Genomic DNA, 27527 nt, shown 5'->3' with positions numbered 1-27527 from the left:
GCTAGTATGCATTGCATGCTAGCAAATTTGAAGGACTTGCCTTAAAACATAGCCCTTCAGAGGCGCGCTGTCACCGCTGCAGAGGCTTCCATCTTCACCCGATTTTCCTTCCGGGCTCACGAGCCACCTGACTGGCCGAGCCACGATGACATCTCTCCCTCACATGCATGCGGGGGTCCCGGGCCCCAGTGCTCTGAAGGCTCTGATGGCATGTGCCGGCTATCAAAAAGAGCGAATATCTCCTAAATGGTGTTTAGGAGATATTCATTTTATCTACAGGTAAGCGTTATTATAACCTGAAGGTAAAGGTATACAAAAAGAGTTTACTACCATTTTAATTCCTACTAGCTGTCTTGATTGGTGATGTAATAGAACTAGAGAAAATGCATAAAAATGAGTCCCTGCATTCAGCCATGTGCTAAAGAAACAGTTTACCTGTGTGTTGTGTAAATTAAATTTGAATGACCCTCACCATCCCCTTTAGTCTGCCAGTCAAATAGTGTGACCCTAAATAATGACAGGTTGTACACCATGCACTTATGATACATAACCCCCCCCCCTTCCCCCAAGACTTTTATTGCTGCCAGTTATTAACACCTGGAATGGGTTTGTTTCTGAAGACATCTTTCCACAGTAATCACCAATACTGTATTGTCATGTTGTAAATTATAATTATTGTATGTGAGTTCTTAGTTTTTGAATTTAATGCTGTCTAATGATTTTATGAAGATTGTAAAAAACAAAATACTTATTTTTTACTTTATTAATTTATGTTTAATTAATATGTCAAGGTCCAGAATCATAACAGAAGTGCCAAAAAACATGATATCGGAGCGTGTGCCAATACATATTCACTGTGCAGGATGTAAAAAGGTGGAAAAAGGATCCCTGCCTCACATGAATGAAATATTGATTGAGCACAAAAAGCCATTCACATGCAGCTCTGTATTTGTCTAGGGCATTCTGAGTGCCCGCGTGAGCAATTCCTGGCACAGAAGAGAATGGCAGGAGGGTCACCAGGGATATGAATTGCATTTGTTCTCCTTATTAGCTTGCGTATGTGTCCTCATTGTTCAGGGCTATTACAGTTCTGTTGTCTTACTTTCAAACCATCCACGAAGGCAGCAATGGTAATCCTGTTAGCTGTGCTGTTACATGAATTCCTTCTTTAAAGAAATAGTAGCTTATATCTGGTAAGGTTGGCAACATTTCAAAAGGAGAATGTGGTAGCAGTGAGTGTCTGTCCTCCTCCTTAGACAGGACTTGAGCCACAAAGTGTTTGTGCTGTCCATAGCAACCTTTCAGCTTTGCCTGCCATTTGTGGGCGGCACAGATACGCTGATCTCATGCATTTGTGTGCAATATTTTGTTGGCTCTTGCAGTTCTCAAATTAATCTTAAATCAGCCATACACGGATTGAAATTCAGCTGGTTCAACAAAGACCGGCCAAATTACGATCCAGGTATGGGCATGCTGATTGTACCCAAGCCAATCCATCGATCAGCTTGGGTACAACCAGCCTGTCAGTTTTTTCTGCCTTCAATTGCTGCCGGTGGCTATAGCCGCTAGCAGTAATCATTTTCCTGCAAACTGGGAAGGCTTTCCGTGCCCCCCCCCCCCTCAAAGACAGAATACAGTAGTGATGCGGAAAATTCCCAGTGGAGAAAAAAAACCCAACACTGAATGGAACAAAATTCGGCCAGTTCAGCAGGGACCATCAGTTGACTTGGGTACATCCAGCCTGTCAGATTTTTCTGCATGTGTTTACTGCCAGCAGCTACAGCCGCTAGCAGCAATCATTGTATTCTGCCAGCTGCGAAGAACACAATATCGCTGTGGGAGACATTCCCCCATTGACACTGACTGTGTTGATGAGGGAATCGAGCAGTTTTCTTTCCTTCCACCTTCTGATTAATCTCTGGAGGAGGGGGGGGTTAGGCTTTCCGGCCAGCAGAAAGCAGAATACAGTGATTACTGCTAGTGGCTATAGCCACTGGCTGGAATAGTAAGAAAAATCTGACAGGCTGCTGATACAACAATCAGCCTGCCCATACATCGATTGAAATTTGGCTGGTCCCTGTTGAACTGGTTGAATGTCGTTCCATGTATGTCCGGCTTTAATGTTTTATTTTTTTTCACTGGGGACCTGCTGCAGTTTTGATGCATCTTTTTCAATTTCTTATGTACATTGTGACCTATAAGTGAAGTGTCAATTTTTATTTCTAATTCCCATAAAACATTTTCTTGAGAAGCATCTACACTTAGTCATCGATAACAAGATACAGTAGGAGAGAGCCCTGCCAATATAAGCATACATGTAAAAAGTATCTTGGAAAACCAATGTAACAAGGATGCAATGATTCAGACTTGACTGTTGTATACTGTTCTTTTTTGTATTAATGACAATTTGTCATGCGTTTGCTTGTAGCTGCTATTCTAATAAAGTATTAAAAGAACATACAAGTAAAGTGTACACTTGATAAAATAAGGCTTGGAAGAATCAACAGCAAGAACATATTCTGTAATTACTAAAAAATGTTGGAAGTGTTTGGATAAAATTTCTTCTATGAACTTCAGTATGTTTTGGAGATGATTTGATATGACTGTTCATGAGTTACATGGCTCTTTGTGTGCATTAAAATGTCATAAATGTAAGATAAAACATTTTAATACCTCTACATACTTTGCTTTAATGCATGAGCAAGCAAAATGGTCTGGATTAACTGAGGCCTCAGAAAACACATTTACCTGCTTTCTTAGCAGGTAAGAGCATGAAATATGCTGTCCAGTACTTGATGTCTTCGCAAACATTGCCTGTGCCCTCCACTACCACATGCTGAAAGATTACCCAGTTTATGCAGGTCAGAGAGAGCTCCTACTGATTTTTGGGATCTACAGATTTTTTCCTAGCTTAGATACAGTCAGGGGCGGACTGACAACTCATGGGGCCCCCGGGCAATAGGGGATCATGGGGCCCCTGTGTCCTTGCCCAAATTCAAAAAACCTATGAAAAAGGTACCAGGGGCATCTCATGGGGCCCCCTACTGACCCTGGGCCCTCGAGCAGTGCCCGAGTTTCCAAATGGTCAGTCCGCCCCTGGATACAGCTAGGTCCATATATATTTGGACACGGGCAAAATTTTCATACTTTTTGCCCTGTATGCCACCAGAATAAATTAAAAAATCCAAATTAATTTGAAGTGCAGACTTTCAGCTTTAATTCAAGGGGTTAAACATAAATATCAAGTACAAGTTTTAGGAACTGCAACCATTTTTATACATAGTCCCTCCATTTTCAGGGGCTCACATGTAATTGGACAAATAAATATAATCATAAGTAAAATGTTAATTTTATTATTTTGTTGAGAATCCTTTACTGGCAATGACTGCCTGAAGTCTTGAACCCATGGACATTACCAAAGACTGGGTTTTCTCCTTTCTGATTGCTTTGCCAGGCTCTAACTGCACCTGTCTTCAGTTATTCTTTGTTGTGGGTCTTTCTGCCTTTAGTGTTGCCTTCAGCAAGTGAAATGCATGCTCGATTGGGTTTAGATCAGGTGATTGACTCAGCCATTGCAGAATATTCCACTTCTTTTCCTTCAAAAGCTCCTGGGTTGCTTTTGCAGTGTGTTTTGGATTGACCATCTGTACTGTGAATCACCGTCAAATCGACTTTGCTGCATTTGGCTGAATCTAGGCTGACAGTATATCTCTAAACAGTGCAGAATTCATCCGGCTGCTTCTGTCACATCATCAATAAACACCAATGACACTGGAAGCCATGCATGTCCATGCCATCACACTGCCTCCACCATGTTTTACAGATGACGTTGTGTGCTTTGGATCATGAGCTGTTCCAAGCCTTATCCACACTTTTTTCTGCAAGTCATTCTGGTACAGATTAATCTTAGTTTCATCCATCCAAAGATTGCTTTTCCTGAACTGGTCTGGCTTTTTTAGATGTTCTCTGGCAAAGTCTAATCTGGCTTTTCTATTCTTCAGGCTTATGAATGGTTTGCACCATGTGGTGAACCCTCTGTATTTGCTCTTGTGACTTCTCTTGATTGTAGACTTTGACAATGATATGCCCACCTCCTGAAGAGTGTCCTTCACTTGTCTGAATGTTGTGAATGGGTTTTTCTTTACCATAGAGAGGATCCTGCGATCTTCCACCACTGTTGTCTTCCGTGGACGTCCATGCATTTTTATGTTGCTGAGCTCACCAGTGCATTCTTCTCTCCTCAGAATGTACCAAACTGTTGACTTGGCCACTCCTAATGTTGCTGCTATATCTCTGATGGATTTGTTTTGTTTTTGAAGCCTTACAATGGCCTGTTTCACTTGCATGGACAGTTCCTTTGAAAGCATGATGTAGGTTCACAGCAATAGATTCCAAATGCAAATACCACACTAAGAATCAACTCCAGACCTTTGACCTGCTTAATTGATGAAGTAGCCCACACCTGGCCATGAAACCGCTTTTGATTCAATTGTCCAATTACTTTTGGTCCCTTGAAAAAAGGGGGGATGGCTACTCTTAAGGGCTGTAATTCCTAAACCCTTCCTCTAATTTAGATGTACATAACCTCAAACCTGAGAGTGTACACTTTCAGCCCATATCCATTATAGAACTATAGCTTGAATATACTTTTGGTAAATACCTGGAAAAAAAACTAAAATTGTGCCTGTGTCCAAATATATATGGACCTAACTGTATACTCAACAAAGGCATGCTGAGGAGGAAGAATAGCCATGTGCATGTGCTTGACAGTTTGAAACCTGGAAAGACTGTACCCATTAAAAGTAGGCTTTGTTCCACATATTCATGGCTTTGTTTTCTAGTTTACTGAAGAATACATTTTAGGGTATTACAGAATACACTGCTAGAGAGGCAACAGTTTCTTTACTGCAGTGAGTTAATTAGTAAAAATATATTCCTCATACATGCAGACAACTGTTACAGTATGACTTTTTTGTATTTGAGGGTGGTTGTAAATTTACATATGATCTTTTAATTCTACTGTTTGGCATACAACTGATATCAAGGCTTTAATTTTCACACAGGTTCCCCCGCCTTGCCAACTAGCATGGCTTACTTTGGAAGCTCCCAAGATGAAGAAGATGTTGAGGATGATGATGCGGAACTTGAGGACACCAAAATAGCCACCACTAACACTTCATCCTCATGCCACTCAACACCTCGCAAAGGAAAATCACAAAAGCATGTCACCAATGGACATGGTAAACTACAAATTATTTTCAGTTTTACATATAGGCATAGTTATACTGCACCAGTTTACCCTCTCTATTTTGTCAGTCTTTGGAAATCTGGGAATCCCTTTTGCGTATATGTTTGGAATACAGGAAAAGTGTTCCCAAACAAGCCCACCACACGTACTGTACTTGTCTCTCACATAAAAATAATCTGGTGTATTAATAAATCTGTTTCTCATAATCACTATTTAGACTTGCTTTGAGGGTTAATTCTAATTGGTGGTAACAACAAGTAGGAGGAAGTAGCATAGAACAAACTTATGGAATTAACACCCTGATCCCCACATTAAAAGTTGTGTGTAAAGTGGCAGTAGTGGATTTATAAGCTAAATGTAAATTAAGAAGTCTTTTTTTTATTTCAACAGAGTTGTAGTATGCTAAATAGCATTGATCAGGTTGATTTGTTGCTTGGGATTGCTGGTAAATGTGAACCTATGGACAGGCTACTGGCATTTAAGTATTTACATTTCTTTTACGTTTATTGATTGACACAGCTCTTCTAGTCTTGACCTTTGAGTTATATAGCACCACCTACAAGAATAGGACACTAGACAGAAAAAAAACATAGCACCACCTATAGGCAGTCCTAGCTGGTACAAACCCCCTCTTTCCTACAGGTAACCCAGTTATTTCTGCCTAGTGATTCAAGATTAAGGACCTCACTCCCTGCTGAGACCTTTGTTTCTCTAGGTTTTTTTCCTGGGTTTATTTCTTCAGAGATCTTTAATCAACAGCCCATCTGGGCAACAGGTTGGATAATCTAGATCCAGTTGTTACCCTAGTCTGGCCAGAGAAGTCACGCTGAACCTTTAGAAATGCACTAAATTGGCTGCAACAGCCCCATCCTGGCGAGGGGCGGCCAGTGAGTTAAACATCTCAGGGGACACATATGTCCAGGTGCCTTCAGTCTGTGTCAGTGTTACTCTTGGCTGACAGCCCCCCCCCCCCCATTTTTGTAGAGCTATGTCGTCCACCATTTTGGTTGCCCTTGTCCAGTAGGAGGCCAGCTCTGCCTTAGGAGGGGTGGATCTAGGGACAGACTGTGGGCGGGCTGGGGCACTGCCCGATTGCCTTGAGGCACTTCTCTGGTTTCTGCCTCTAGTGATGGGCCAACTGCTGGCAGCCATCTTTGTATAGTCCCAGTCGGAGCCATTTTCTGGGTGTCCTGCTTGGCAGTAGCTCAGTATGAACTCTTTATATTCCTCCTAGTAAGGACTATGGCAGATGAGCAATGTCAGATAATTGCGGTAGCAGCCTGTGCTTCCCTCTACACATGCATATGCTCGTGCTGGAGCTTGGGGCCTCAATCAGGGATCCCTGGTACCAGGTCCCCCTATGCTTCTGCCTTGAGGTCAGGTAGGTGGGGCTTGTTCTTGCCTGTGCCCTAGGACATTTGACGATATGGGAAGGAGCTGTATGTGCAGTCTATCCTCTGGGCTGAGTTACTGTGGTCGAACATTGGAGATCCATCCGTTCAGGGATAGAGCTCCCTGTGCTCAGGCAGGCTCCAGAGCGTTTCATCATGAATCCTGATGCTGCTTCACTGGAGGAAGAGTACAGGTCCTCTGCTGCGGTGGTCACACAGGGGTCAGCATATTCGCCGCTTTCATGCTGCAATAAGACCTGGGGTTGTCCAAAGTGCCTGTTTGTTTTTCCAAAGTGCTTTGCAGCACATTACCTCTTTGAGGAGATCCTCCCGGAGAAGTGGACCTCTCCTGTGGTGGCCCTCCGATATCCTGGCTGACCAAGACCCTGGTGAGGAATCTCCCTCCTCTAAGGGTCCTGCGGATCACAGGGCAGAGGTGGTGGCTGCTCCCTGTTAACTATCACTGGGTCTGCATTCCGGCCTGTCCTGGCCCTGGTATCCCTGTATCGAACAGATTGGGCCAAGGTTCCCCGACAAGCATTGACTTCTAGATACTTGCCTCAAGCATATGTGAAGCTGGTGTGCCATTTGGTCCAGGGCCTAAAGTACGTTTGTGACGCATCCGTTGCCACAGCTCCACTCCTCTCAAAACGTTTCATTTCGGTGGTAGTGCTGCGGCAAGTTCTGTGGCTCCAGTGCTGTTCAACTGATCAGACCTCCAAATATGCTTAGAGGACTTGCCCTTCTGGAGAAACCAGCTGGAGGATATTTTCAAGAACCTTTCAATGACAAGGGTTCTTTATTGCCTTAGTCCAAGAAGGGAAAAGGTCCACGCAGGAGAACGGGACCAACTTTCATGGCGCATAGGCAGACTTTTAATTCCCCTGGGTCCACGACAAAGGCTCTGTGGAAGGCACCACGCATCCCTGGGCCCCGGGTTCTAGGGTGGGTTATTACCTTTTCTGGGTGCCGGTCTGGTGGAATTCCCTTATTCCCGCTAAGTGGGTCCATGAATACATTCCTTCATGCTGCAACATGGGTTTGCATTCACTTCCGCCGAGCAGGTTCTTCCCCTTCACCCTGCGGTTCTTGCTGATCGTCTGCAGGCAGGCCCTGTACAGGGCTGTGCGGGATCTGCTTTTTTGGCTAGTGATATTCCAGTGCCGGAGTCGGGGCAGTTCAGGGGGTTCTTAATCCACCTGTTCACAATTCCAAAGGAAGACTGTGTTTGCCCCATCCTGGACCTCAGGGACTAGAATGCCTTTGTACAGGCTCACAAGTTCCAAATGGAATCCATTTGCTCGGTGGTGGCCTCCCCTTCACCAGAGGGATGTTCTGGCATCTATAGACATCAAGGACGTTTTACCTGTGCTTTTCCCATCTGCAGGTACTGTTTCCTACGTTTTGCTAATGGAGACCCATATTATTCGTCTGCCCTCAACTCCCTGGTTGTTTTCCAAGGCTGGGCCCCGGTCCTGGCATTGCTAAGCCTGAGGACTCACTGTACCTGGCTATCTGAACAACCTGCTTCTGTGGGCGGAGTGCCACTCATACCTGGTGAGCAGTGTGGATATCACCATGCATTCCTTACAGGACTTCTGTTGGATCCTAAACCTCCAGAAGTCGGTGTTGACCTTATCCAAATGCTTGGTGTATTTGGGGCTGATCCTCAATTCAGAGCTTACCTAGGGATTACGCCCATTGGATAAACTGCAGAAACTTTTGTCGGTTATCCAGCAGCTCTGGTCTCTTAAGTGACCCTCCCTGCAGTTTGATGGTGGCTACGTTCACGGCTTTTTTTATGTCCAGTTCCATACGAGAACACTGCAGAGGGCAATCTTATCCAGGAAAATCGTTTTCCCACTGTCCTGGTCATTGGAATTTACCGGGGACCGTTCGTGAGGGCATATCTCCTCTGGTGGCTGCGGTCACTGTTTTACAAAACAGGGGGTCCTCCCTTCCTCCTTTTGGGGACTGCAGATGTCAGGCTGGGGCGAAGTCTTTGGGTTGGATTCAACTCAGGGTAGCTGGACTCCGGAGGTGGCTTGGCTGCAGATCACTGCTCTGGAGCTCGAGTGAGCAGATTGTCGCTGATGCATGGGATGGATTGCCTTCTGGGTCTGCCGACTGGGCTTCGATCGGACAACGTCTGCATGATGGCATATGTCACTCATCAGGGGGCACAGAAAGGACGGCAGCGGCGCTGGAGGCTTCTCACATCCAAGGATGACCGAAAGGTTCATTCTGGCTCTGTCCACAGTGCATGCCCCAGGAGTCTTACACTGGCCAGTGGATTATTTCAGCCACCAGATGTTGGATTGGGAGGGCGGTCCCAGTTCCCAGAGGTGTGGTTATGCCTTCACTGGGAGACGGGGTCTTTCTGGAGTCATGTCTCAACTGAATGGTTCTATGGTTCGTGGTATGATTGCTGGGCCTGTGGCGCCGTGGGATCAGCACAATCTCATCTACGCCATTCTGCCCCACTGATTCCTTGTCTACTCCACAGGATAGAGGCCGAGAGGGTCCCAATTATCCTGTGGCTTCAGACTGGCCTCACAGTCCGTGGTACACCGACGTGTTGCAGTGCTGGAGGACGCTCCTTGGCAGCTGCCTCTTCAAGGGATCTTCTATATTGGGACCAGTGTTCCACTCTGCTTTACCATTGCTGGCTTTGCCTGTGTGGCTTGGTGATTCCGACTATGTTAACGGCTTGTAAGTCTACCTCCCGGTAGATTTGTCATTGCACCTGGAGAAAACCAGTGGTGCAAAGCACCAGGGTTCCATCCTCTCCTCTTTTCAGAGGCTCGGGTGTTGGCCTTCCTTCACTGCAGTGTGGAGCAAGCACTAGCATTTGGCACGTTTAGGGGGTCCAGTCTCTGCTCTGGCTGTTTTCTTTCAGCATACCGGGGCTGCGCATTCATGGTGCGCACTTTCATCAGGGGTGAGCTCCCTGTTGCCTCCGTGGTACCTTGAGTTTAGTAGTGTTGGCTTTTCTGAGGCCTTCCCTTGAGAGCGTTCAGGATAATCCTTTAGTTATGCTTGCACAGAAAGTTTCCTTCTTGGTCACAGTCTGTCTCGGAGGGTTTCAGGGTTAGCAACTTTGTCCTGTACACTGCATTACCTGCTTTTCCACAGGATAAGGGGTGCTTTGACCCTCCCCTTCTCTTGTTTCAAAGATGGTGTCGGACTTTCCCTTCAATGAGGACTTGTCCTTCCTTCTCTGTGTCCTTGACTGGCACTTCCTAAGGTGGTGGATCTGCATTTCATGGATGTGGTTCATGCAATAATGTGTACCTTTCTGTGTCATCTGCCTTTCAGAAGGTCCGTTTTCTCTTTGTGCTCACGTATAGTAGGAAGACAGGCCTGGCAGCCTTTTCTGCTACTATTTCCCTTTGGATTCGACAGATGATTGTGCGGTAATCTTTTCATGTGCAGGATCTTACCTTACCTGTTATGACACAGTCTGCCGGAGCAGTTCGCACTTCATGAACGTTCCGACCTCAGGAGTCTGTTTTTTCAGGTTTGCAAGAGGCGATGGGGTCATTTGCCACAGGTTGTATAGAGGTGCTGTGTTAGCCTCTTCCAGTTCTTGTTCTGGCCAAAGGGCTTTTCAGGCGGCTGTTTAGGATTCCTGAGCATCCCTTGGGGTGGTTCTGAGTGTTGGCATGTGCTCTGGGGTTTTTCAACATTAGCTGGTGTGCTTAGTCCCTCATTATGGCACTGCTGATGGCTTGGGGACATCCCTACTTAGTCATGGATAAAGAAGAAGACCGTCAATGAACGTAAGAAAAAACTGGATTTTTTTTTTATATTCACTGTAAAATCCCTTTCTCTGAGTTCATTGATGGACACAGCACCGACCCCTCTAAGGAAACAGTTTAATTTTTAACCAAGCTGTATCTTATCATCCCTACTTGGGTCTCTGTATACCCCAAACAAGTTTCCCAGTGTTCTGCTTTATATGGCTTACTAGCAACACTGGTCGCTGGTACTGTTTTTTTTTTTTAAAGATGCAAATGGTTTACAGCGAAATGAAACAGATACTCTTAGATTAGGCTTGCACAGCCTGCTTACTGTACAGGGGCCTGCATCTAGCTGATAGTGGTTGTGGTTAAACAGTCACTATGTTCTGCTGTTTGTTCTGTAGTGAAAGCAGACTTGACCTAGTGTAATACTGCAAATAGTTGTAGGGTATGAGTAGCTGTCTCTGCACGCTAGTAATGATATTTTTATGAAACAGTGCAGTCGTTTCACATCACACGTACTAATGCCATTGTGCCACTAAGGCCCCATGCACACTGGGCTTTTAACCCCAGTACATGAGGCTTCAGCATTTAGTCGCGGGTCGAGGGCACAGGTGCACAGTCCAGCTGCTTTGAGAGGCTGACAACGCTTGTGCATGAATAGTGCACCAAGTGGTGCTTACATTTATGACAGTATGATTCCAGGGACGAATACCTAGAATGCAATCTGCATTCTAGGCATTTGACCCTGAGCACACACTGCCCTAAATGTTAGTACTGCAAGGTGCACCATCCAGAGTCTGACTCAAAGAGTCTGACAGGGTGCCAGTAGCTGGGCTGAATGATGCAACTGTGCCCTTCTGCCCACACCTAAGTGCCCAGTGTGCATAAGGCCAAAAATTGGATGTTTTTTAGTTTAATTATTCAGTTCAAGTACAAAACAAGCATATTGACTATAAAGAAAACCAGTTATGTATTCCAGGTTGCTTATGCTTCTTTGCATTATTTCACAATGGTACAACTTGAGCAAATACCTTGAGGTTTTGTTAACGGCAGTCACACTGTCATTTTCAAGGCAGTACAAATGGAAGCAGATGGTTGCCATGGGCAGCACAGACCACTTTTCTTACTACACGTGTTGTTGAAGCTGTGTGAGTCATTTAACAAAGGGTATTTACAGAAGTAAAGGCAATAATTTTTTTTCTTTTGAAAATGTGGAAGTTAAAAACATGTTTTAGCAGACAACAAAAAATAAGTTGTGTTTTTTTGCATAGTTGGGCATATGCATTGTTGGAATCTGGCTTAGAAAGATTCTCAATCTCATATCATGTGGTTAGACCATTTGTACACGTGAATTGTTGACCATGTCTGAGTTTCTTTCCTGTTAGCTGTTATGTTCAAGTCAGTGACACACAGATCAGCTTCCTCTGGTTTTGCTTTGTACTTCTAAATTATTATTTATCGTTTGTAAATTATTGTCACAATCAGTCATTGATGTATTTAGTGTGTGCTGCAAATACTAAAACCAGTGGGGTTGATTTACTAATGCTGGCCATACACAAATTGGCCTTGTCTGCCACCCCCCAAATAACATTCCTTGATTGAAAAATATAAGGATCCAGGCCAAAAATTGTTGGCCTGAACAGCTGGCAGGGCCAGCTAGCAGAATACAATAGCCACAGCCTGAGATCCATCCACCCTATATAAAATCTATATGTGTGTGGTCTGCTTTAAGAATTAGAACACATTCATTGTGCAAAGTGAATTTTCACTTCGCTTTTTGAATGTGTTAAGACAGTCTATAGAAGTGTTTTTCATTTTCAAGTACATTTTTAATTAGCTTAGGGAATGAGGTGAATCTGTGCCGACTTCAATCATTATGTGCGAGCAAAAACACAGCTTTTTTTTTTTTTTTTTTTTAGTTTTACTTCCTCATAATTAGATATGCTTTGCAAATTTAGTTTTTACCTCCTCAATTATTAGAGAAAAACCTGTTCTACTGTGTTGCTGTTTTGTCTCCATGCTGGTAAAGTCATTTGGGGGAATTAACATAGAATGGGGTAGGCATAAAACCTGCACCACTTTTCTAAACTGAGAAAACAGAACAGATTTCTTCACTGCATGAGCACAGAGGGAGATGCATTTTTAGCTGTCTGCCAGGTTACCAGCAGACTGTTCACATTCTGTACACCAGGTCCAATCTGACAAGGATCTTGGCAGTTTTCTATATTGAAAAGTGCCACGTTCCCTTTGTTAATTAGCTGTGAAACTCGCACCAATACCCCATTTGTTTCTGAAACTGAAAATTGCGCAGATGGAGTAGAGACCTGATACAGGTATATGTATATGTGCTTTGTTAAGATGATGCAGATCACTCTCACCAATTTGTGTTATAATGGTGCAAGAAGCTTTGCTAAAGCGAAATTAAACTCAGGTTTTTTTTTAATTCTGACAGGTAGGGCTTTTATGACAGAAGAGATTCTATTGGTCTCTCTTGTCCTGAAAGCTTCTCCCTTCTGTCAGCTTTAATGTACACTGAGCCGCACATGTGCAGCTAAGCATACATGTTTGGCACCGCTCTGTGCTGTGATGATGCAGCTCCTGTGCACATTCGTGGGAGTGCCGTCGTTGCAACCTGGCCATTCAAGTGGGCAAACAGATGGAACCAGTAATTAAGACCCAGAGAAGATGGAAGCACCTCGGAGCAGCTGGACCACTGACACTGCAGCACTTCAACCGGTAAGTCTGCCAAAATGTACTAATATGCAGTGAATACAAGCACATTATGGCATAGCTAGTCTGTCTTAAAGGGTAACTCCACTTTTGTGGGAAAAAAATTCAAAAACTTATATATATATATATATATATATATATATATATATATATATATATAATGCATATAGTATACAATTGCTAAAAATGACCTTTCCTTTACAAAACTTTAATTTTCTGTCGAATACAATGCAATATGGCAACCTGGAGGCATTCTGTACACAGATGATGTATGGAACACCCCCCTCAGTAATGTAATTTCCTGCTTGTGTGATTGGCTTATGGATTTTTCCAGAAGTCTACACTAAAATATAACCCAGATTGTGGGCATCCTCTGCAACAAACATTTTTATTTTTGGCAAGATACTCCCAAAGGGAATCGTGTCTAAAGGGATTCAGAACCTGTCACTTTCTTCATTACAACCATGGGCATGGATACAGGCAGACAGCTATTTCTTCAGAACAGCAAAAGGTACAGTAGGTATCTGCAACAAAGTGTGTTAATTTCCCTGCAATGTGCGCAGATCACTCAGAGGGGAATATTTTTTTCTAAACAAGAGTAGAGTTATTCTTTAAAAGTGAAGTATGGAAATTTAAAAGAAAAAAAAACATACATACCGTATTTGCCGGCGTATAAGACGACTGGGCGTATAAGACGACCCCCTACTTTTCCTGTTAAAATATAGGGTTTGAGCTATACTCGCCGTATAAGACTACCCCTCTTCCAACGCACACCAAATAAAAATGAAAAAACATCAGATTTGATTTCAATATGGTATGGTATTTCAGTATGGTATTCCAATGATGGGGTGCTATTCCTCCCACTGACACCAATGATGGGGCATGATTCCTCCCACTGACACCAATGATGAGGCACTACTCCTTCCACTGACACTAATGGTGCCCCATCAGTAGTGTCAGTGTGTGAGGAATAGTGTCCCATCATTAGTGTCAGTGGGAGGAATAGTGCCCCATCATTGGTGTCAGTGGATGAAATAGTGCCCCATCATTAGTGTCAGTGGGAGGAGTAGTGCCTCATCATTGGTATCAGTGGGAGGAATCATGCCCCATCATTGGTGTCAGTGGGAGGAATAGCACCCCATCATTGGTATCAGTGGGGAGGAGGAATAGTGCCCCATCGTTGGTGTCAGTGGGGGAGGAATAGTGCCCCATCATTGGTGTCAGTGGGGGAGGAATAGTGCCCCATCATTGGTGTCAGTGGGGAGAATAGTGCCCCATCATTGGTGTCAGTGGGGAGGAGGAATAGTGCCCCATCATTTGTATCAGTGGGAGGAATAGTGCCCCATCATTGGTGTCAGTGGGGAGGAGGAATAGTGCCCCATCATTATTTGTATCAGTGGGAGGAATAGTGCCCCATCATTGGTGTCAGTGGGGAGAATAGTGCCCCATCATTTGTATCAGTGGGAGGAATAGTGCCCCATCATTGATGTCAGTGGGGAGAATAGTGCCCCATCATTGGTGTCAGTGTGGAGGAGGAATGGTGCCCCATCGTTAGTGTCAGTGGGGGAGAGGAGCGGCTGCGCCTTCTTTCAGTTCGGCAGCTTGATTTTCGCGGGGCCGTTCGGCTCCGCCTCCTCGCCGGTGATTGGTCGCCTGTGTGCGCTGGCGCCCAATCACCGGTGAGGAGGCGGAGCCGAGCGGCCGCGCGACCATCGAGCGGCCGAACTGAAAGAAGGAGCAGTCGCGCTTCCTGGACCGGATCATCGTGGGACCGGGACCGGAGCCAGGTAAGGTACAGCAGCCCCTCTGTCCACCCCTGTACTTAGGACACCGCCCCTGGAAAAAGTGCCGCCCTGACACCGGCTCGCCGTATACCGGCGTATAAGACGACCCCCGACTTTTCAGAAGATTTTCAGGGGTTGAAAAGTCGTCTTATACGCCGGCAAATACGGTACTCACCAGCTGTCCCCCACCAGCTCTACACTGAGAACTAAGCGATCAAAGACCACTGATCACTAAGTTCTCAGGTCTGCTCTGAGCACACCGGTGACTGTCAATCACTGGCTCTGCTCTGCCACTCCAACACTCACTGGAGTACCGGACTGTGAAGGGGGTGGGAGGAGCTGATTCAGACTCTCAGAGGCACACTGAGAGGCTGAGACAGCTGCCTAGACTGGCTCTGTGACACCAGCCGACAGCAGACTTCAGCAGAATATGGGTCACAGGAATGCAGAACTAAGTGCACTCCTGTGATCCATAGGAGAAGTATGGTCAAAAAAGCTTTGGCCATACTTCTTCAATTCCCCCCACTGATTTTATTCTAGAGATGGTAGAGTATTTTGTCTCTAGTGGACAAGTGGTCTTGTCATAAGGCCTCATGCACACAGGACAATTTAAAAACACTCCTCTTGGCAGCAGTGTTTTGGCAGAAAAAACACCTGACGCTTGTCAAAGTGTCTAACGCGTCTACAAGTATTTAGGCTCATTTACAAGCATTAGGTGCTTGGGTGTTCATTTCAATGGCCAGAATAAATTATTATTATGGTCAATGAAATTAACGCTCAAGCGCTAAACGCACCTAGTGTTAACACATGTTTAGGCACGTTTTGCCGTGTTTACATGCGTCAAGCGTTTTTTCTGCCAAAATACTGCTGTTCCTGAGCGCACTGGCCCTGGGGTTTTTTTCCTGCTGGTAAATGCTACGGCTGCTAAAAGCTTCTAAAACTTTGTGTGCATGGACGCACAGGATTACATGGGGAAGGATGGGGGGAGGGCTATGGCAGCTAAGAAGGTTCCCAGGTTACAAACAACCAGTGGAATTGGTATCATTTGTAAGAAAATAAAAAAAATGCAAAATACGTGTGCACAAGGTGTCAATGAATTAAAGTGTTTGTTCACCAATGCCAGAAGTCTGCCAAGCAAAATAGGTGATTTGGAAGCTTTGGTGCATAAACAGAACTATGATTTAATTGGTATTACTGAATCTTGGCTTCATTCTTCACATGACTGGGCCGTTAATATTCCTGGCTATGTTCTGTTTTGGAGAGACAGGGTAAATAGGAAAGGTGGTGGTGTCTGTCTCTATATGAGAAATGATCTCAGAGCGAGTGTGAAAGAGGACCTTGTTGATGGAGAGTGTGATGAGGCTGAAGCATTATGGTTGGAACTGCACACGAGGGATGTGTACTAACAAGGTAATAATTGGAGTTTGTTATAGGCCTGCCAGTGTTAATGAGGAGGTGGAGACTCAGCTCCTTACACAGATCAAAAGGGCTGCATCGGCTGGGACAGTGATGATAATGGGGGATTTTAACTACCCAGAAATTGACTGGAGTAATGGTACTGCAGGAACAGTTAAAGGGCAAGCATTTTTAAACTTGCTACAGGACAATTTTATGGTACAGTTCATAGAGGCCCCAACTAGGAATGATACTCTACTGGACCTGGTAATCTCAAACCATGCAAAGCTACTTACGAATGTACATATAAAAGAATATATGGGTAGCAGTGACCATAACATGGTTTCATTTAGTGTTAGCTGTAAACACATACAGAAAAAATAAAAATGCTCAATTTTAAGAGAGCTAATTTTCCAAGGCTGAGAGCTGCTCTACAAGACTTAGACTGGGAGGGAATATTGGCATCAATGAACACAGCACAGAAATGGGAGTTCTTCAAAAAGACTGAGAACACACAAAAATACAGCAAAATATATTCCCACGGGCAACAAGTTTAAAAGGCTAAAAATCAAACCTATGTGGCTTACAGCCAAAGTTAAAAAAAGCTATAGATAATAAGAAAAGAGCTTTTATTCAATATAAAAATGAAGGAACGCTATCATCCTTTAAACATTACAAAGAATATAACAGAATATGCAAAAAGGAAATAAAGGCAGCAAAAATTAGAAACAAACAACAGATTGCAAAATATCTTGCAAATATCAAACAGCAGGACCAACCCCCAAAAATTCTTAAATTATATTAATAGTAAAAAGGTCCAGTCTGAGCATGTAGGCTCTTTGCAAAATAATCTAGAGTGGGTGACTGGGGACAAAGAGAAGGCAAATTTCTTAAATACCTTTTTCAACTCTGTGTATATAAAGGAGCATGGGGGAGCTCTTGTCCATAATGGGCATGGTATTGACACCGCTCCAGATGATCCACATTGGCCCACAATTGATATGATCCAGAAATATTTAGACAGAATAAAGGTGAATAAAGCACCTGGACTTCATGGCATACACCCACGGGTCCTTGAAGAATTGCTCTGTCATTTCATAGCCATTGTTTCTAATTTTTAGGAACTTTTTAATAACTGGCATAGTAGCACTGGACTGGTATAAGGCCAATGTGGTGCCAATATTTAAAAAGGGGTCAAAATCTTTACCAAGTAATTATAGACCTGTTAGGTTAACTTCTATAGTTGAGAAGATACTGGAGAGTTTAATAAAAGACCACATAGATGAGTTCTTGCTGGAAAAGAATATTTTAAGCAACAGACAACATGGATTCATGAAAGACAGAAGTTGTCAAACAAATCTGATTTCTTTTTATGAGGAGGTGAGCAAAACCTTGGGCAGAGGGGTGGCGGTGGACATGGTATACTTGGATTTTGTAAAAGCGTTTGACACAGTTCCTTACACATGGCTAATTTGTACGGTAAAGTCTACAGGCTTGAAAAAATACATATGTAAATGGGTAGAAAACTGGCTAAAAGATCATAATCAGAGAATAGTGGTTAATGATTCATACTCTGAATGGTCTAGGGTTGTCATTGGTGTACCCCAAGGTTCAGTGTTAGTACCCTTACTTATTAATATATTTATAAACAATATAGGGTCTGGGATTATAAATACCATTTTAGTCTTTGCAGATGACACCAAGCTGTGCAGTGGAATAACGTCCTTACAGGATGTCTCCAATTTCCAAGCCAACCTCAATGCACTGTTTAATTTGGCAACTATGTGGCAAATGAGGTTTAATGTTGATAAATGTAAGGTTATGCACTTGGGGGCTAAGAATATGCATGCATCATACATACTGGGGGGGGGGTACAACTGGGGGAATCAATAGTGGAGAAGGATCTGGGAGTTCTGGTAGATCACAAGCTTAATAATGGCATGCAATGCCAAGCTGCGGTTTCTAATCATTAGTAAGACCTCATCTGGAATATGCAGTTCAATTTTGGGCACCAATTCACAAAAAAGAACATTGGGGAACTGGAGAAAATACAGAGAAGGGCAACCAAACTGATAACAGGCATGGAGGAGCTCAGCTATGAGGAAAGATTAGAGGAACTTAATTTATTCTCTCTTGAGAAGAGGAGATTAAGGGGGATATGATCAACATGTATAAATACATCAGTGGTTCATATAGTGAGCTAGGTGTACTGTTTTTCACCCTGAGGTCATCACAGAGGACAAGGGGGCACTCTTTACGTCTGGAGGAAAAGAAATTTAATCTCCAAACACGGAAAGGTTTCTTCACAGTAAGAGCTGTAAAAATGTGGAATAGACTCCCTGCTTTAAAAAAGGCCTGGATTCTTTCTTGGATACATAGAAACAATTGAGTACTGACAGGATACTTTTTTTATTTGCACTAACATACAATTTTGAGGACAAGCTTTTGGGGTATGTCCCCTTCTTCAAGGTCCAGGCAGTACTACTTCACAAAGTTTTAGCAAAACTGCCTGTCCCTTGAAGAAGGGGGCATACCCCGAAAGCTCGTCCTCAAAATTGTATGTTAGTGCAAATAAAAGTATCACGTCAGTACTCCATTGTTTCTGTCGCAAGTGCACTAATACGGCTACAATCACCTCAAGCTTCTAACTGGACACTAACATTTATAGGTAAAGTTGATCCAGGGTATATCCGATTGCCTCTCAGGGGATCAGGGAGGAATCTTTTCCCCTGCAGGAGCAAATTGGATCCTGTTTTGCTGTATTTTTTTGCCTTCCTCTGGATCCACTGTGGGTGTAGGATTATAACATTTTTTTTTAATGGTTGAACTGGATGGAATTTTGTCTTTTTTTCAGCCAAACTAACTATGTAACGTGGAGGGTCACTTAGAAGCAGTACAAAAAGCACCTGTTGCCCCTAGAAATGGCTGCAAAACACTTTGTGTTAATGAGGGCCAAATGTTTTTTTTTTTTTTTTTTCATTGCACGAACAAGTTATTTTTTCAGCATCTTATCACCTTATTATCTGAGGGTCAATTGCTGTTGTTTATTAATGTCTATTTATAATCATGCATTATGCAAAATGAGTGCAGGTTTCCATGGCATATATATATATATATATATATATATATATATATATAAACATGTTTTACCAGATGCTGCATGCTCTCTTTTTAAAAACTCACTTAACTGCTGTACAAGAATGTGATCTAGCCCCAAATAAAGCATTGGACATTCTACATGAAATGCATTTTCATTCAGAAAACACATGCAATTAAACAGAACCAAGAAGTCTCTAAATACACAGGTTTTTGTCTGAGAGAGATATTTACTATATGTACATCATTTGCTAGCTAATTTTCTGTGAATTTTTTTCTATTTTCTTTTTGTGTAATCTGTTTGGATAATATTACTTTAGAGCCTTGGCATTGGTTTACTTTTCCATGCGGTTCCACTGGTCTCCTCTATCCAATTCTACTTAAAGCTGAACTCCAGCAAAGTTGCACAGGCGCCTCTTCTGATTTGAAATTCATTTCAATGCACACAATGAGCTTAATTCATTGTGCATTAGACGCTGCAGCAAGTCGGAGAGAGCCCACCTAATTTCCTGTCTAGAGTACATCCAGCATCCTCTATCTCTTTCCTTCCCAGCTTTACTGTCCCTAATCATTTATTGGATTTCAGGTATTTTATTCATATAGGCCAGTGGTTCTCAACCTTTCTAATGCCGCGACCCCTTAATACAGTTCCTCATGTTGTGGTGACCCCCAACCATAAAATTATTTTCATTGCTACTTCATAACTGTAATTTTGCAGTGGGAGGAGTAGTGCCATGTCATTGGTGTCAGTGGAAGGAGTAGTACCCCATCACTGATGTCAGTGGGATGAATAGTGCCCCATTGTTGGTATCAGTGGGAGGAATAGTGCCCCATCGTTGGTATCAGTGGGAGGAATAGTGCCCCATCGTTGGTATCAGTGGGAGGAATAGTGCCCCATCACTGATGTCAGTGGGAGGAATAGTGCCCCATCACTGGTGTCAGTGGGAGGAATAGTGCCCCATCACTGATGTCAGTGGGATGCATAGTGCCCCATCGTTGGTATCAGTGGGAGGAATAGTGCCCCATCACTGATGTCAGTGGGATGCATAGTGCCCCATCGTTGGTATCAGTGGGAGGAATAGTGCCCCATCACTGATGTCAGTGGGAGGAATAGTGCCCATCACTGGTGTCAGTGGGAGGAATAGTGCCCCATCACTGGTGTCAGTGGGAGGAATAGTGCCCCATCACTGGTGTCAGTGGGAGGAATAGTGCCCCATCGTTGGTGTCAGTGGGAGGAATAGTGCCCCATCGTTGGTGTCAGTGGGAGGAATAGTGCCCCATCGTTGGTGTCAGTGGGAGGAATAGTGCCCCATCGTTGGTGTCAGTGGGAGGAATAGTGCCCCATCGTTGGTGTCAGTGGGAGGAATAGTGCCCCATCGTTGGTGTCAGTGGGAGGAATAGTGCCCCATCGTTGGTGTCAGTGGGAGGAATAGTGCCCCATCGTTGGTGTCAGTGGGAGGAATAGTGCCCCATCGTTGGTGTCAGTGGGAGGAATAGTGCCCCATCGTTGGTATCAGTGGGAGGAATAGTGCCCCATCGTTGGTATCAGTGGGAGGAATAGTGCTCCATCGTTGGTATCAGTGGGAGGAATAGTGCCCCATCGTTGGTGTCAGTGGGAGGAATAGTGCCCCATCATTGGTGTCAGTGGGAGGAATAGTGCCCCATCATTGGTGTCAGTGGGGGGAGTAGTGCCCCATCATTGGTGTCAGTGGGGGGAGTAGTGCCCCATCACTGGTGTCAGTGGGGGGAGTAGTGCTCCATCACTGGTGTCAGTGGGGGGAGTAGTGCCCCATCACTGGTGTCAGTGGGAGGAGTAGTGCTCCATCACTGGTGTCAGTGGGAGGAGTAGTGCCACATCATTGGTGTCAGTGGGAGGAATAGTGCCCCATCACTGGTGTCAGTGGGAGGAGTAGTGCCCCATCACTGGTGTCAGTGGGAGGAGTAGTGCCCCATCATTGGTGTCAGTGGGAGGAGTAGTGCCCCATCATTGGTGTCAGTGGGAGGAGTAGTGCCCCATCATTGGTGTCAGTGGGGGGAGTAGTGCCCCATCATTGGTGTCAGTGGGGGGAGTAGTGCCCCATCACTGGTGTCAGTGGGGGGAGTAGTGCCCCATCACTGGTGTCAGTGGGAGGAGTAGTGCTCCATCACTGGTGTCAGTGGGAGGAATAGTGCCACATCATTGGTGTCAGTGGGAGGAATAGTGCCCCATCATTGGTGTCAGTGGGGGGAGTAGTGCCCCATCATTGGTGTCAGTGGGGGGAGTAGTGCCCCATCATTGGTGTCAGTGGGGGGAATAGTGCCCCATCACTGGTGTCAGTGGGGGGAGTAGTGCCCCATCACTGGTGTCAGTGGGAGTAGTGCCCCATCACTGGTGTCAGTGGGAGGAATAGTGCCACATCATTGGTGTCAGTGGGAGGAATAGTGCCCCATCATTGGTGTCAGTGGGAGGAATAGTGCCCCATCATTGATGTCAGTGTGGTGGAGGGGAGAATAGTGCCCCATCATTGGGGTCAGGGGGGGGGGGGAAATAGTGTCCCATCGTTGGTGTCAGTGGGGGGAGGAATAGTGCCCCATCATTGGTGTCAGTGGGAGGAATAGTGCCCCATCATTGATGTCAGTGTGGTGGAGGGGAGAATAGTGCCCCATCATTGGGGTCAGGGGGGGGGGGGGAAATAGTGCCCCATCGTTGGTGTCAGTGGGGGGAGGAATAGTGCCCCATCGTTGGTGTCAGTGGGGGGAGGAATAGTGCCCCATCGTTGGTGTCAGTGGGGGGAGGAATAGTGCCCCATCGTTGGTGTCAGTGGGGGGAGGAATAGTGCCCCATCGTTGGTGTCAGTGGGGGGAGGAATAGTGCCCCATCGTTGGTGTCAGTGGGGGGAGGAATAGTGCCCCATCGTTGGTATTAGTGACACAAATGATGGGGCACTATTCCTCCCACTGACACCAATGATACTTACTTTGCTGACCCCTGCTCCAGCCTGGGCTCGCTCTCTCAGTTACCTGTCAGCTGTCTTCCTTCTCTGGCCGCTCTCCTCTTCACTCGCTCCGGCAGCTCCCTCGGTCTTCTTTGATGTACGCGCGCTGCCGCTCGGCTCCTCCTCTCCAAGCTCCACCTCCTCGCCGGTGATTGGCCGCCTGTGTGCCTCTCCTGAGCTACAGTTCCGGTGGCCAATCAGCGGCGAGGAGGCGGAGCTGCTGAGCGATCCCGGAGGTGTGGCCAGGTGACAGCAGCGTATCATCCCGCCCACACATCGCCGGAGACTGCAGCGGTGTCTCGGTTCCTAAGACCATCGGAAATATGTGTTTTCCGATGGTCTTAGGCGACCCCTGGGAAATGGTCGTTCGACCCCCAAAGGGGTCGCGACCCCCAGGTTGAGAACCGCTGATATAGGCTCAATATCACATGTGGATGTTTCTCAAGGCATTCTGCATTCAACTGGAGTCTGCCTAGTAAGGGCTCGTTCACACTTGGCTGTTTTACCAACGCTTGCCAACCGCTCCTATAGCGTTTGGCAAGTGTTGGTCTGGCGTTTGCAGAGAGTTTTTTAACGCTTGGCAAACGCTCCGCAAACGCCGCATGCGCGGTTTAGCGGCAGTTGCTAGGCGTTTGCCGAGCGTTAATATCACCCCACAAACGCCTATAATGCAGTTTGAGTGGTGTTACCGCTCCGCAAACGCCCCGCAACCGCTTCACAACCGCACCGCAAACGCCGACCGGGCGTTTGCGGAGCGGCACCATAGACGAGAATAGGAGGCTTCAACGCCTCCTGACTCGACCAGAGGCGTCCGTTTTGCTGCGACGCGACGCAAACGCTCCTGTGAGAACAGCACCATGTGCTGTAATGTGCATAATTGGCAGAGACGTTTGGGAAGCTATAAAAACACTTCCTAAACGCCTCTCTGCCGCCTTCACACAAGGCTAGTGTGAACGTAGCCTTAGAACAATTTCACACGGCGCTTCCGATCAGATCCACCTGTCAGTTTTTCAGGTGGACCTGATTGGATGGTCCGTTCACTCCTATGGACAGGCAGGTGTAAATTGATGTGTGTCCATTTACAGCCGTCTTTCTCTGGGTCCAATATCTGCTAAAATAAAAAAGAAAGGAAGGGGATCTGTCCTCTTCCGTTTAGGAATTACACAATACTCGCATGTACAAACTGTTTACCTAACAGATTTCAAAAACATGAAAAAAGTAATCTTTCTTGCGTGGTCCAAATCTGTCCTAACTTCTCCATGGAGCTTAGATCTCATTCTCTATACATGTGTCCATTGGTGTTCCCACATGCTGCTGCCATTCTTGGGGCACCCTACTTTAATTTATATATTTTACATTATGGGAAATGCAGCAGAAAAATGGAAACCCCAAGCTGGCAGATCACTCTGATGGAGGGTCCGAAATGAAACCTGAAGGCCACTGAACGTTTGGGGTCCTGTACACGATGAAATATCAATTTAGCTGTATACACTCTTTAAAATAAGGTAGAGGTTTTATAACTGTTCTCAGTTTTAATTCACTATAACATAATTTATGGAGCTCAGTTTCAAAATTGGTAAATGCTTTACCAGAAGATATATTTTCAGCTTGACGTTGACAGTTTTGATGTCATATTTCAGACAAGTACAAAGACACACACTCACTGTACAAGAATGTGTACAGTAGATATTACATGACTTGCACACTTGAGATGAAAATATGAAAAATAATCCTCAAGTTGTTTTTGTGTTCTTGTTAGTGACCTGGAATTTGTAGTTCTTCAGCTGTGAGCTGGACCAGGGGTAGACACAAGCCTAGCATACTTTCCAAATAGGGCACATCCCTGCACTCACTCCCTCTCTCCTCCTTCATTCCCACTAACCCAGCTAAACACAATGTACAGTATCTCACAGAAGTGAGTACACCCCTTACATTTTTGTAAATATTTTATTATACCTTTTCATGTGACAACACTGAAGGAATGACACTTTGCTACAATGTAAAGTAGTGAGTGTACAGCTTGTATAACAGTGTAAATTTGCTGTCCACTCAAAATAACTCAACACACAGCCATTAATGTCTAAACCGTTGGCAACAAAAGTGAGTACACCCCTAAGTGAAAATGTTCAAATTGGACCCAGATTGTCAATATTTTGTGTGGCCACCATTATTTTCCAACACTGCCTTAACCCCCTTGGGCATGGAGTTCACCAGAGCTTCACAGGTTTCCACTGGAGTCCTCTTCCACTCCTCCATGATGATACCACAGATCTGGTGGATGTTAGAGACATTTCCCTCCTCCACCTTCTGTTTGAGGATGCCCCACAGATGTTAAATAAGGTTTAGGTCTGGAGACATGCTTGGCCAATCCATCACCTTTACCCTCAGCTTCTTTAGCAAGGCAGTGGTCGTCTTGGAGGTGTGTTTAGGGTTGTTATCATGTTATATAATACTGCCCTGTGGCCCAGTCTCCGGAGGGAGGGAATCATGCTGTCTTTCAATATGTCACAGTACATGTTGGCATTCATGGTTCCCTCAATGAACTGTAGCTACCCAGTGCCGGCAGCACTCATGCAGCCCCTGACCATGACACTCCACCACCATGCTTGATTGTAGGCAAGACACACTTGTCTTTGTACTCCTTACCCGCCACACACGCTTGACACCATCTGAACCAAATAAGTTTATCTTGGTCTCATCAGACCACATGACATGGTTCCAGTAATCCATGTCCTTAGTCTGCTTGTCTTCAGAAAACTGTTTGCGGGCTTTCTTGTGCATCATCTTTAGAAGAGGCTTCCTTCTGGGATGACAGCCATGCAGACCAATTTAATGCAGTGTGCGGCGTATGGTCTGAGCACTAACAGGCTGACCCCCAACCCCTTCAACCTCTGCAGCAATGCTGACAGCACTCATACGTCTATTTCCCAAAGACAACCTCTGGATATGATGCTGAGCACGTGCACTCAACTCCTTTGGTCTACCATGGTGAGGTCTGTTCTGAGTGGAACCTGTCCTGTTAAACCGCTGTATGGTCTTGGCCACCGTGCTGCAGCTCAGTTTCAGGGTCTTGTTGAACTTCCAGTGACCAGTATGAGAGAGTGAGAGCGATAAGACCAAATTTAACACGCCTGCTTCCCATTCACACCTGAGACCTTGTAACACGAACGAGTCACATGACATCGAGGAGGCAAAATGGCTAACTGGGCCCAATTTGGACATTTTCACTTAGGGGTGTACTCACTTTTGTTGTCAGTGGTTTAGACATTAATGGCTGTGTGTTGAATTATTTTGAGGGGACAGCAAATTTGCACTGTTCTACAAGCTGTACACTCACTAATTTACATTGTAGTAAAGTGTCATCTCTTCAGTGTTGTCACACGAAAAGATATAATAAAATATTTACAAAAATGTGAGGGGTGTAGTAACTTCTGTGAGATACTGTAGGTGGTATATTACATCTTGATTGATGGAGGCTTCACCTCCCTGGTATTATAAGACACAGGCTGGAGGGGCGTGAAACAGCTTCCCTAAAGACAGGCTGGGAAAGAGCTGGGTCATGTGACAGCTGTATGTCAATTAGGAAAAAAAGTACTTGGGTAAAGATATGGGTGTAACATGTGATGAAAGGTGAACTTATCCTTTAACCACAAATTGGAGAGCCTGCATTTTGTAACATACACAAAAAAGGACCATGCTGGTGGGGACTCCGGAAAAATAATAAAAGTAAAATGGCACAACACCTCCTACACTACATAGAATTGTCGGCATCCTCCGTCAAGCACACCATGCATATTATATAATTACACCATAGGAAGTGCAACAGTAACGGCTGTTCATTGCCAACATGTCCTTCCGGTTCACATACTCCAGCCATTTTAATGGCTGAGCCTCAATGACTGCACACTTAGTATTCCCTCAGTGCAGAGTACAGTGAGCATGTGCCAGTGATGTCACCAGCTGCTTAGATTGTGAATATCTTCTAAACAGTGCATAAATAGTTTTGTTACTATCTAGTTTTTTTAGACCGTTTTGGACCTAGAACAGTATCAGGTGCTTTTTGACGTTTTACAGACATGATATGATGAGATTTTAGCACTCTGGTGGTATGCAGTTGTGTCAGCTTATTGGCCATCTGGTGACTCATGAAACAATGATTAAAGTTGTTTGTTATTGATTTACTTTTTTTAATACCATGTTCGCTGAAGGGTAATAAATATAATTTTTTACTTGAAAAGTATATAATGGTGTTGGAGGTGTTGTTTTGTTCTTGGAAAAAGGAGGGTACAATTTAGCTTTCTTGCCTTGGGCATAATAATACCTTGTCCCAGCTAAGTCTTAACATCTGGATGGCTGCAGATTGCCTAGCTGTGCTTTAGGCACTTGAAGGAAATACAGTGAAAAAAACATGCGTGTACTCGGAGGGTCAACATGCTGTGCGTTTACCTCTCTAAGAGCACTTCAGTGTGAAATTCAATAACCATGCATTGGTAGAAGGCTGCTGGTCATGTAATCTTATATGGAACACAGTAAAAAAGTAAATTGATCTGTTCAAATGATATGTTCTACGTTTATAACACAAACTTGAAGTACTTTTCCAATTTGGTGTGACTTGAAGATATATCAGTTAATCTACAGGTGTTTACAGCGCAATAAATGTAATTGTATTAAATATTTGGCAAGCAGAGGGCTGATGTTATATATGCTTTGCTCAAGCTTACATTTTTTTTTACTTTTAAAATGTGTTTCTGCAATACATAGTTTTAATATTAGTTAAAAGCACAATTGTCTTTCAATTGCAGTACCTGTAACTTTTTTTCAAATATAATGTGTTTTGTGTTTCTTTGCAGTTTTAAACGGGTCTTGCAAATTATTGAGGGAAAAAGAAACTTCTCACAAACACAGAAGCAAAGAGGCCACCCCAGGGAAAGAGAGGAACAGTGACCATAAAGCCGAGAGCCGGAGAGAGTCTGCCGCTGCTAACCACCAACCTGCTTCTAACACGGGCTCATATGCCAAAGGGCTCGCTGCTAACAACCACCACAGTCATCTTAGATCGGCTCAGGACTTAAGGAAACAGGTGAGTAATCTCTGTAGTAGTAAAACTGCCTTGGTTGCAGGGGCTGAAGACACATCCATCTCAGCCAGCTATATGGGATGTG

At 44.7% G+C, this 27527-nt stretch overlaps 1 protein-coding gene across 1 annotated transcript in view; it reads left to right on the top strand.

Moving 5' to 3' along the window:
• The window catches only part of JARID2 (jumonji and AT-rich interaction domain containing 2), a 175685-nt gene that overhangs the window by 61454 nt on the left and 86704 nt on the right, over positions 1 to 27527 (top strand). Inside the window, exons 4-5 of the mRNA XM_089682296.1 lie at positions 5064 to 5240; positions 27216 to 27445. Coding sequence (XP_089538422.1) covers positions 5064 to 5240; positions 27216 to 27445 — 407 coding nt within the window. The remainder of the gene's footprint in view (positions 1 to 5063; positions 5241 to 27215; positions 27446 to 27527) is intronic.

Source organism: Staurois parvus, unplaced genomic scaffold, assembly GCF_062004578.1.
Source record: "Staurois parvus isolate SC_StPar_1 unplaced genomic scaffold, SC_StPar_1.0 ptg000287l, whole genome shotgun sequence".
Classification (NCBI taxonomy): Eukaryota; Metazoa; Chordata; class Amphibia; order Anura; family Ranidae; genus Staurois; species Staurois parvus.
Note: the sequence above shows the minus strand (reverse complement) of the source record. Positions and strands in the feature narration are given on the sequence as shown.